This window comes from Phalacrocorax aristotelis, chromosome 12 (genome assembly GCF_949628215.1).
Source record: "Phalacrocorax aristotelis chromosome 12, bGulAri2.1, whole genome shotgun sequence".
Lineage (NCBI taxonomy): Eukaryota > Metazoa > Chordata > Aves > Suliformes > Phalacrocoracidae > Phalacrocorax > Phalacrocorax aristotelis.
Genome location: NC_134287.1, coordinates 4539584 through 4552036, shown reverse-complemented (window position 1 = coordinate 4552036; position 12453 = coordinate 4539584). Strand labels below are relative to the sequence as shown.

At 44.6% G+C, this 12453-nt stretch overlaps 1 protein-coding gene across 12 annotated transcripts in view; it reads right to left on the bottom strand.

Moving 5' to 3' along the window:
• HECTD2 (HECT domain E3 ubiquitin protein ligase 2) overlaps positions 1 to 7645 on the bottom strand; it is a 43445-nt gene extending 35800 nt beyond the window's left edge. For 2 of the 12 annotated variants that reach the window (XR_012662877.1, XM_075107945.1), the window contains exons 1-2: positions 6990 to 7644; positions 675 to 804 (exon numbers count right to left, since the gene is read on the bottom strand). Coding sequence is in view for 5 of the 12 variants with exons in the window: in XM_075107945.1 (XP_074964046.1) it covers positions 675 to 804; positions 6990 to 7226 (367 nt within the window). In the remaining 7 variants the exon portion in view is untranslated. Of the gene's footprint in view, positions 1 to 674; positions 805 to 6989 lie in introns of all 12 variants that reach the window. The other 10 variants (XR_012662879.1, XM_075107947.1, XR_012662880.1 and 7 more) reach the window with 8 other exon arrangements.
• Between the last annotated feature and the right edge of the window lie 4808 nt (positions 7646 to 12453).

Here is a 12453-nt window from a genome sequence, read left to right as displayed (position 1 = left end):
TCCATATCCTAGCCCAAAAACCTAATAGAAGTTTCAGGTCTAACCCCAATGTCATCTCATGTGGCTTCACAATTCTAGCCTACCATACTGAACACACAGCTCCACTTTCTATCTTTTCACTGATTATCGTTCCCTCACCATGCTACAACCACCTTCCTTCTTGCCTTTAAAGCTGTTCAGAGCTTACCAATCTTTGCCTGTGAATTTTTGTGTCATCGCTGGCCTTCACTTTCACTGAAAAAACAGCAACTTTCAGCAACTGTCTCCCTTAAGAGCCCTATTCTTGCCTCATCCCTGCCATCCTACAGATAGCGACAGAAAAATCTTCCCCCCAAAGTTCCGACACAATTTCTAGAGCAATGGCCATCTGACTGCAGTTAGACAAACAGTATCTGCAGATGGGCTACTGATCTGTAACTTTCTTTCAAACTTCATATGATTATTCCATTCTCCAGGTCTATTTGTTTTTCTTATCCAACTTGTCTTTATGACATAACCTCTACAAGAGGACAGACTACAATATATATCACTGCCTGGACAACGTACAGCACAGCACAATTTAATGAAGTCTAGATTTCTAGATTTTCTGGCACTACCACAATAAATATATTGGCAGAACAGTGAGCACCTTCTTAAATTGGTGACTAAGTAACACAGGGCTTTTATTCTCTTACCGTTTTTGATGTTGGGTATTACAAGTTGCGTAGGTGAATTTCTGTTTCCGATGCCTTCTTTCTTTTGGTTGATAGTGGTGATGAAGTTGCTGAAAGTGGAAAACTGATTTTTGGCTCCTCTCTCCAACCCCTGTAATTAAGATGACAGCATGCTATAAAGGGCTAATACATTACTGCAAGAATAATCTTACTCCTGAGGTATTACACAGAATACTTAAGTATCTCTTACCTTGAAATCAGGTTGGTAATACCTAAATAAAACATGAATAATGATTCTGCAAGTTTGTTTCAAATTGAATCAGGAGACATACCACAAAATTCCTTTCCATTACATTCAAAAACCTCAAGTATGATTTTGCAAGATATGAAGATATCCTTGGATTACTGTGAGGAAAACACAATACAATTAGAATGCTTTCAACAATATTCTAACATTCTGTATCCTAATTTCTAACTACTTTTATATTCCTCGCTACATGCAGCTCAGTTTAAACAGATTAAAGTGTCACATATTCCTTTTTCGAAATAAGCCTAACATGCTTTCAACAAATTTCCCAAAACCTGAAATGTCGGGCAATAAATGCTATGTGAGCTAACCTGCTAATAGAATTTAAATGCTGGCTACCTGGGTAAAAACCCCAGTGATTCAAGATCATCAGCATCAGCTGCCACTGAAGAAAGGCTGACCAACAAACATTTGTTAAGACCGTGTTTAAAAAAAGAAATGCTTGAGTACCTATATGTGCTGCCACCAAGGAGTCTACACAAACCTTTGCTAAGGAATGTTGAGTACTAATGTGTTTTAACACCGAAGAGAAGTGAAATCACTCAACAGACTTCCAAAGAATTGTGCCAATCACACTGTTTGACACCGAGTGCTATTAAATATAGTTATTTACTCTGGAGAATTTGCAAAGTATAGGTGGGTTAAGGGGCTTGCCCAAGTCCCTGGACTTAGATTTGTCGTTCCCAAATGGCAGAAGTCACATGAGGATTTTAATTTCCATCTCAGGTCCAAGTCATCAGTTGATAGCAGGCAAAGGTAGATCAACTCAAAAAAAATAGACACACTCTCCCTGAACATCATGATTTTCAGCCTCATGTTAAACCAAAGATTCCTTTGCTTGATATCTTCTATCTGCACTCTCAGTTAGAAAAAAATGTTTTCATGCGAATCAAAACTGTAATTCGCCAATGGAGGATAAAAATTCTAGAATAACTAACGTAATTTCCTTCCAATTTTTTTTTAAAACCCATGTATTTCCCTTTTCCCTTAGGAGTAGTAAATTTGGACTAAGACCGCAGCCAGAGTTCTGCAGAAAGCACTTCACTTCTACCACAACATCCTGAAATATCACCAGGAGGGTAATAACACAGCCAATAAACCTGCCATGCCACAGTGTACACAAGCTGGTACGCTGCCAGGAATTTTAAATAACCGTGGCACAAACAGCCATTTTTCCATGGCTTATAACTCAACAAATTATAAATTTGAACAATCAGCAGGACTTCTGGCTTTAAAAATACCAAGTTTCAATTTCTAGCTCCAAATTCCTTGTATGCAACAAGCATTAAAAAATAAAATTCAATTACCACTATAATTTTCACATTAACTTTTTCTTTTAATCTATAATCTCTGAAATATCATTAAGATGCTTCTTAAAAATCACCTGGCACATGACTGGAGAAAAACAGACCATGAACAAACATGGCAAGACATGACTGATTGAAAAAGGACTTAAACAAATCCAGATCTGGGGTTAATCTGCTGTGTCACAAAACATTATGCTCTAGGTAGAAAACCTCTGGAGCTTGGACTAGTCTCATTATGATTAATAGGGAATAGAGATCATAGATGATTAAGAAGAGGAGCTTCTATTGTGACAGCCTTTATGACTGACTCAGCTTTCTACTCCAGCCATAGCACTGAAAGAGTACAGTTGAACAGTTATTTAAAAAGGTGGTTCTTAATGCCACCTTCCTCAGCAGCGATCAGAAAGAACAACCCCTGCATGTGCTATTTAACACCATAATCTCGCTCCAAGTGCGGTTCCAACAACGTTAGACAAACATATGGACAAAGGCTTTACTGGAAAGCCCTGGAGGAATACTGGGAAACTACATGCTCATTAATAAGGATCTCTGACACCTCCTGGGAGAGTAATCTAGGACAGGTGTACAGCACCATGTCATACTTACAAAATTTTGTAGGAGGTCAGTGAGCCTCTAGGGCCTAAGACTCTACACACATACTGCCATCAGGAAATGGAACCGCCACATACAGAATACTTGGGGGGGTAAGTGGATCAAAGCAATCTTTAATCCTCTTTTTATAGAGCATATTAATAACTCACAGCTCTGCTGGCTTCTTAGTGGAAGTTTTCCAGAACATTAAGCCCTCCATAAGACTGGAGAGGTACTAGCATTATCCTTGATAAAACTATTGATCTGCTCAAGGGTAGGAAGGCTCTGCAGAGGCACCTGGACAGGCTGGATCCATGGGCTGAGGTCAATTGTATGAGGTTTAACAAGGCCAAGTGCCGGGTCCTGCACTTGGGTCACACCAACCCCAGGCAGCGCCCCAGGCCTGGGGCAGAGGGGCTGGGAAGTGCCTGGCGGAGAAGGCCCTGGGGGTGCTGGCTGACAGCCGGCTGGGCATGAGCCAGCAGTGCCCAGGTGGCCAAGGAGGCCACCAGCCCCCGGGCTTGTGTCAGCCCTGGTGTGGCCAGCAGGAGCCGGGCAGGGATGGGGCCCCTGTGCTCGGCACTGGGGAGGCCCCACCTCGAGTACTGTGTTCAGTTTTGAGCCCCTCAGTACAAGAAAGACATTGAGGTGCTGGAGTGTGTGCAAAGAAGAGCAACAAAGCTGGTGAAGAATCTAGAGCACAAGTCTTATGAGGAGCGGCTGAGGGAGCTGGGGGTGTTTAGCCCGGAGAAGAGGAGGCTGAGGGGAGACCTTATCGCGCTCTGCAACTACCTGAAAGGAGGTTGTAGCGAGGTGGGGGTTGGTCTCTTCTCCCAAGTTACTAGTGATAGGATGAGAGGAAATGGCTTCAAGCTGTGTCAGGGTTGGTTTAAATTGGATACTAGGAAAAATGTCTTTACTGAAAGAGTGATGAGGCATTGGAACAGGCTGCCCAGAGAGGTGGTGGAGCCACCATCCCTGGAGGTATTCAAAAGATGTGTAGATGTGGCACTTGGGACATGGTTTAGGAGCCCTGGGGGTGTTGCATTGATGGTTGGACTTGATGATCCTAGAGGGCTTTTCCAACCTTAATGATTCTATGGTTCTATATTTTTCATTATTGAAGTTAAATTAGATGGTGAAAGTAAGCCCAACTGCAAAGAGCACACAGAGAGTGCTTTCTGGGAAGAGGCAAAAGACTATCTGGAAGAGTTACCTAAAAATCATACTCTCTAGCCCCAACATAACTCACTCAAGATGCATGTGTACATGACAAGTAGGCCAGTGAGGAGTAAAAGGTTTTCTTCCTTCTGCAAGAAGACATGGAAGATACTCAGATTACCTAAAGGCAGCTGTTAATGTAACAGCCTACTCAAGACGTAGGTTTTTCCCTTCCATTCATATCTCAAAAGTTGTAACATAGGACTGGTTTAGCTTTACAGAAGTCCCTACTTGTTCCTGCTTACCAGGAAGCAAGTTATTTAGCTTCCCACAAGTTTCTTTTCAGAATCTGAATACTGACCTCCAAACCCTTACCCCTTATGCATTATTTCTAGTCACCATTTGGCCCATAACAAACGCCTGTACTCCTTACAGGAACATGTTAATTTATTCATGGACTAATTTGATCTCTGCAGCTTTCCTTAGAAATAAAAGCCAAAAATTAAAAAAAAAAAGAAAAAACCAAAAAAGAGTAACCATTCTTCTACAATTCCACACGGCCCTCAGCTAGAAAAAGCTACAATATGAATGACAATACCAATAGTCACATAATCCCTTTATTCCAAGCTGCAGCCATCTTAAACTCCAGATGAAATATCTTTCACGCACGTGCTCTCAGGAGAAAAAGGATACCATGGTTATCTATTGACTTACTAAAACTCTGACCTTTTCCACAGCTATTGCTGAGAATGGAAACTCCTTAAACGATGTGTCACACCTTCATATTGCCTTTGAGGAAGCTCTAGTCATGCCACATCAGTTGCACAAATCTGTAGTGGGTCTTTAGTGCACTGAAGAAAATGTCAGCTAAACGAAATCTGGGGAGATGTTCTCAGACAAGGATATCTGAGGCTCACTTCATATAGGGACAGGGTATAGTACCTATATCAACACAGTCGTCATATGATGGCTATAGATTTAGAAATAGGCAGAGAGAATAGAAAAATTAATCTGGAGTATCACTATATTTGTAACAGTTATGTATTTTTAAAGGAAGGGAATTTTAACAGGAAAAAAACCCCTATGAATAAGTTGGTTGTTTTTTTTTAAAGAGTAATTTCCTCCTTTTTACATCACATCAAATTACAAACTTTTCCCCAGTTTAACGAGGAGGAAGCTGAGAACATATTTCTCTCTTTAAAAGTGTTTGAGAGGATTTGGTTAAGTAACACTGATTTTTTTTTTTTTTTATATTCAATCAGAACTTTTAATACAAGAACTTGCATTAAAATTACACTATGTATGATGAATCTCATAACATACTTCACAAAGCCCTAGAATTAGATGTGTAGGTTGGTCACAACTAGGGCTTAGCACACCAACAGTCCAACACTTCCTTTAGGGCAACTCATAAAGGTCTTGCAAAAGCATACCTGCATTCTTTATTTGGAATATTTGGATCAAAAAAATGCATGCTGTTACATACAGAGAAATCCAGGGTTATGGAAATATCTATTACAACTGTCCGCAAAACTCTCCCTCTGTAACATACTATTAAAACCCACAGCAGCTCTTCATAAATTCAAAATCCCACATGTATTTGACAAGCCAACACACCTAGCCAGATCTGAGCTCCTCTGTAGCAGGTCAACTGAGGCAATGTACACCCTTGGGAAACAGTTCAGAGGTACACCAAGGGTGTCCAACAGTTCAGAGGTGCATGAAGGATGTCCAGCTACAAACAATTTCTTCTGATTTTTTTTAAGGCAGCGTGAAGCCTACACGGCTGCCCAGTTGCACACATTTGTCATTAGCTGAGCTAAGCCTGACATGTTTTAGACCAGCACTTATACCTTTATTCTAAGGCACTAGCATATGCCACTCAAATTCTGAAGTGGAGATTTTCAAAAGGTACAAATAACTCCTAGGCACTTGCCCCTGGCAGACTTCTCCCACCAAATCTGTATTTGAATCACAAGAACAAACACATTCTTCCACATTCAGACAGATCTGCAAAACTGAAAGTCTTCAAAAAATTGGAACATTGTAGGCAAAACACAAAATTGGCAGAACCGCTCCAAGGAGTTTGCAGTTTGCCTATGATTACTTCATTTAACATTACAATTATTTCACGACAGTCATAAACATTAGATGCTCAATCTTTTAAACTCAAATTATGTCAAATGATAATTTCTAGTAAGTCAGATACTTACCAGAACTGTTGAATTAAAATCTCCTAACTGTATTACTTACTACAGGACTGGTAAAATTTTTGCTCTGTTGTTGGACTGAAGTTACAGAAAGCTTTAACATTTAGCTACGTAAGATATTCAACTCATGCCAGGAAAATTTTATGTTTTGTAATATTGTATGTTCAGCAGAAAGAAAATCATAACTGCAGTAAAGTTAAAAATCTTAAATGAGGCTTCTGAAATTAAATTATTCTGGCAGATATCCTTCTCAAAGTTTTTTACCCGCGTTAACTCATTCATCAATTATCGCAGTGTTTTGTCACCTTTGCTTCAATGCAATGTAAAAAACGGAAAAAATCTCTTAATAATAAGTTAAAAATACAAAAGTATTTTCCAGTTAGCTGTCTTGTATTAAGAGCCGAAACCCTCCACCCCTGAAAACCCTCAACGAACACTCACAATGCTGCAAACCCTCAGTCATGACTAACCCAAAAGAGCAGAGCCTTGTAAAATGTTAAAGAACTATAAGTAGATAGAGAATTTATAGCTTCATTATGTCACCGCTTACAGATGCACTTGTTATTTTTAAGAAACTTGAATGAAAGCCTCTCAACGGAAAAGAACATGAAAGAAAACGAACACGATGCTCACCACCACCACCACCACCTCCACCACGAATAACGCGGCAGGGAAGCCGACAGCGGGGCCGGGGCCGGCAGCCCCGCTCCCCGGGCGCTGAGAGGTCGCTCGGCCCTGCCGGCGGCCGCGGGAGACCTACCCCGGCAGCCGCGCTGGATGCCGACGGGACGGGCGGCAGTTTCTCTCGCTCCTTTTCTTTCTCCCCTTCTTCTTCCTCCTCCTCCTCTTCTTCCTCCTCATCCTCGCCACCCTCTTCGGCCGACGGGGACGCCGCGCTGCCCTGCTTCAGCTCTGCGCCCGGCGGGAGCCCCGCGCCGGGGTCGGCGGGGGGGAGGTCGGCGGCAGCCGTGGCCGCCGGCGGGCTCTGCAGCGACATGGCCCCGCTCCCGGCCGCCCCTCTCTCGGGGCCGCCCGCGCCTCTCCTCTCACGGCAGCTCCCGCCGGCACCCGAGCCCCAGCGCCCGCGCCCTCTTCTTCTTCTCCTCCTCCTCCTCCTCCCTCCCGCCGCCCCCGAGCCGCTCCGCGGACCCCCGCGGGCACCCCCAGCGGGGCTGCCGCGACAATGCAGCAGCCGGCGCTCAGACACCCCCGCACGGTTCGGCACGGCACGGCACGGCACGGCACGGCACGGCACGGCACGGCACGGCACGGCACGGCACGGCACGGCACGGCACGGCACGGCGGGGCGGGGCGGGGCGGGGCGGGGCGCGGCCCTGCCGCCCCCGCCGCGGCCCCGGCGAGGGGGGAGAGCGCGGGAGGCCGCAGAGCGGGGGCGGCCGGCGCCGCCGGACACCGCTGCCCTTACGCCCCCTCAGCCACCGCGCCACCTACAGACGGCGGCGGAGAGAAGGCCTTCTGGCCGCCATGTTGTTTATGGGCGGCTCATAGAAACGCGCTTGGCGACCGGGGGCGCCGCGCGGGGGCAGCGGAGGACACGGCTACGGAAACTGCGTAGCGCAGGAAGAGCTACTGTGCCGGCCAGGTGGCGGCCGGGCGTAGGGGAATCGGGGCTGCCCTCCGCGCTTTGCGCAAGCGCTGCGAGTGGCCGCGGCTCCGCGGGGGCCCCACTCGGCGGGGTGGGGGTGGGTGGTGCCGCCGAGCCCCGGGGGCACGGCAACGAGTAAATACAAGAGTAATAAATAAAAAATTGCGGTGAAGGGACCTCAGGGCGGGTACCGGCACGACGCTGGCGCTCTTCTGTCATACCGAGCCGGTGCAGCGCATGGCACCGCTGGCAGGGAGCGTGCTGTTAGCGGCACCCCTGAGACCGCCCTGTCACCTCAGGGGACCTTATCACGGCTTCAGGTCACACTTTAACGAGGAAAATACAGAAATGAGCTGTATAAGCTTAGTCCTGTCTCTGTTCCACTGGCAAAGCCAGAGCGGTGCCAGGGCCTGTGCGACAGGCAGGTCTTTGACAGGTCTCAGGATGCCTGAGGTAATACCTGCTGTCAGAGCCTTGGTGCTGTAATAACATAACAAAAAAAAAATCATCATCAGAAGATGTGCTATGTGGTACTGGTTGCAATACAACACCTAGACTAGATATAATACAGCATTTGTCTGTGGGGTACTGACCTACTGCTTGGCTTGGTATGCAAAGGTATGGGAGCCCTTCCACCTGCGAGGGTTGCCGTGTTTGTGTATGCTAAACTACATAAAATGTAAGCCCTTCGAACCACTAGCTGCCAGATGAAACAAGTTGCTTTCAGACACTCTAATTTTGTGTCTGGAGAAGAGTTCCCCTCCCAGCATCAGGATCAAAGGAGACTGAATAGCGTTACAGACCATTTGAAACAAATCTTCAAAATTGTTTTTTGGACGGAGGTAAATCACGTGATAGTTTTTCTCAGCATTGGTATTACACAAGTACCTCCTGCAGGTTGGAGCTGTGGTAAAGATCTCTGTAAACTAAATAAAAGCAAGGGCATAATAGGCACTGCAGTGGTAATCCAACGCACAGAAAAAATGCTTTTCTTTTTGAAGGAACAGGCAGACCTGGAGTTTATTAGGTTTCATTAAGGAATTGCTTTGTCTCCTTACCAAGTTAAATATGAGAGCTGGTTTTCCAAAAAGTTCACTCTGCTGTGCTTACTTCCCAGTTGCTCTCAGCGGTTTGCATGAGTAAGTGTCCTGCTGCCCTTAAACAAAGCCCTCCAAGCACTCACTCATCTTTTTCCTTTCCGTGCCAAGAAATAACATAATGATAGTAATTGCAACAACTTCAGTACAAGCAGCTATACACCCAGTGGCAGTCCCCAGCTGGAAGTAATTGGCACAGCTGTTTTGTGGAGCTGTGCCAGCTTGAAACATGGAAGGATCTGGTCCCTTGAGCCTGCAGAGAGAGACAAAGCAAAGGGAAATACAAATGTAGGAAGGCAAGTGTACGAATGCATTCATAATGCTTGGTTTTTTGAGTTCCATTGAGCTATAAGAGCCTGATTTTCAACAGCTTTGAAAACACAGAAATAGAAAGATTATTTCACAAAAAGCTAATGCAACATCAAACACACCAATTTTTACTATCCAAACTGTCCTGTGCTATTTGAAGCTGAAGTGTTCTGTTGAACTAAACTAATTCAAGTGAATATTTTGACCCATGAAAATTATGAAAATAGGCATAAAAGTACTGTTAAAAAATGTCTTCCTATTTTTATAAGAAAGCAAAAGGACCACACACTGTAGGAGAAGCAAACACATTTTCCCTACTAACAAAGTTAGCCTACAACTGGTGCCTGGGGTTTGTAATTAGAAGTGTTTCTATATAATTCATAGATCCACAAGGCAGTCAAAGATGTAACCATGGCTGGGGAAGGCATGTCTAAACTGGCTTTCAATTTGCTAGCACTGATGGATGCTGCGTGCAGCAGTGCTGCAGGTAATGAGGCAACGCGTGTAAACCCTGCAATCATTTGTTGCCAAAGTGATAAAACAGGGTCGTGGGCAATGAAGCAGTCAGAAAACAGGATGAAGAGAGTCTGTCTTCTAACAGACAAGATTTGTGGGATATACAGTGTACAAAGTTTTGCAAAACTAAACAGAGGTATGCAACTTCCATTTACAAGAGTCCATGAACTTGTTGGCCAGATAGCCTGGGATCCTTGACAAAGGGCCATGCACACTCAATGCCTTTATTGTGAAAGTGTCTGCAGGCTTTTTGTTTGCACTACCTTTCATGATTTTTCCAGTTCTTTCTCTGAGGCTGATAATGCTTTCGCTTACCTCGGTGGTTGCTTTTCCATCCTCAGCTGTTATTATGCTTCCTCCTCTACCCCTCCAAGGACTCTTGATTTTTTTAATCTCTTCTGAGCCACTTAAAAATCGTAAATCACATGGTGCCAGCTAGTCTGCAGTATTTTTTGGTGAGTGGGAAAGGTGAAGTTCAATCAAAACCTGTTGCTCATGCCAAGTACATCCTGCCTGGACCTACATATCCCACCTGGTTCCTGGATGAGTTTGCAGCCTGTGCTGGACCCCACCCTGGCTCGCCACACTGCTGGCTCAGATATGCATACGTTCACTGCAGTAACACCCCTGAATGATTGGGTGGGGTACAACACAGGCTGTACGAGACCCTGAACGTATTTTCTTGTACTTAGGGGGGAACAATTCTGTCTTAGCAAGCTGATGATCCTTTCAACCAGAAGGCGACCTTCTTGACTGCTTACTTTAAAATTGTTCACAAATATATTTGTTCTATTTGAGTTGTCAGGAAGGGGAAAAACTGAACGGCACATCTCTGTGCAATGACGTGGCCAGGCACTTTCCGCCACTAGGAATGACAGATGGAAACAAACCAAATGCTAACATTTGTTCACAAATCATTAGTAAATGCTTACAAGTAATAGATACACTCGCAGGGACTGCCATTTGGGAGTCATGCACAAATGAAAAAAATAAAGAGGGCTAAATTCTCTGGCTAGTATTTTCATGACAAATAATTGAGTGTACCGCACATGTCCCTCTGCAGTCAGAAGTCAAAATGCAGCCATAGCCAAAATCAGCCCTGGTTTAATTCAGTAACATTAGGGGTGGGTTTGGCCCATTATGGGTTTTTCCCTGGCCCTCAAATGCTTTACTAGTGTTTGCAATCAAAGAGTATCAAAGATCCCTAGTGCAAACTGGCATTTCAGGAACTGAAGTGACCTGTGTCCTTCAGAAGAGGTAGGCTGAATTTCCTCTTCAGCTGGTGATACGCTCTCATCACACACCTATGCTGTGTCACTGTCTTTCATTGGGTAGTACTGTTTCCTTCTTTTCATACTGTTTGAAGATCTCGTACACTTCCCAGAACAAAATATTTGGACCCTTTAACAGATGTGTGCTTTGTGGGATGGACCCTGAGTGCGCACAAGGGGAAGCAAAGGCTGGAGACAGCCCCTCTCCTCTCTATGGGAGGAGAGAGAAATGGTTGGGAGTTTTCCAACACAACAGGTTTTCAGAAAAACATTTCAGTTGCAACAGAAAGACCTGATTCATTGAAACGGAAATGTTTTACAAAGAAGCATCTTTTTCAGTGACCTTTTAGCAGAACTCAGGCAAGATGCCACCGAAATCCACCTGTTACTCTGCTGACTCAGTTGGAAAGCTCGCCCCACTTGCCATGCGAATCATCAAAATCCAAGACTGCAGGACTTCTGGACTCCCTGGCCAGCTAACTCCTGAGCTGCTCTACCCTCCTGTGCCATCTGCCCACATCACCCATCAGGGAAGATGGAATTTCATGTCTGCCCACAAGTCATGACAGTTCTGTGACTGCATAGCCTCAGAGCTTGTAAGGCATGACCCCAGTCTTGTCTGACCTCTCCTACTGGCAGCCATCCGTTTGCCTAGAAATTGGACTAAGGGATAAATTTGGGGAATTTTGTCTTAAAGAATCCAGATGATTGTGAATCCGTCTGCCACTGCTGGGAATAGGAAGTAATGTCAAACTTGAGCTTGTCTTACTCTGTCTCTCAGTCCCTGCATTATAGGCCTTCATCTGTGAGAGAGAAAACTCCCTTTTTTCCAGGAGCACATGTGCAAGGTGTGCTCAACCTCTCCTGAGCTAAGTCCACGTTTTTTGGCCTATGACTAACATCAGATGAACTAACCTATAGCTCTCACCCTTTGGCTGTCCTCCAGTCCTTGGAAAGCCCAGTTTTTTAGAGAGTTTATAAACATTTAGAAAAGTGGTGCAAAGGACTCCTCAGCTAATTCATCTGAGGCAATTACATGCCAGTTACCCAGCTGTTGTTTTGCTTTGGCAGATACTCCATTATATATTTCTCTTTGGCAAATGGTAAACTTTTGATTGAAGGTACATCATCAGGTGGGATGCATCCTGCTTGGGCATTCCTAGTACAGCGAAGGAAGAGGTAATCAGCAATTCTGTCATATCTGCATCATTACATTTGCATATTGGGTTCCTTGTCATCACTGGCAGGTGCAATACAACCAGCTAGCTATAAAAGACTCACGGACACTGGTGTCTAGGCAACAGCTGATTTTTAGGTTAGCGATTAGCTCTTTTCTGTCTGCCTGAATAAGCTGAATATTATATTACCCCTTGCACTTTTGGGCTGAAAGAAATAATTAGGCTCTATTTTAGAAATGCTATGTCT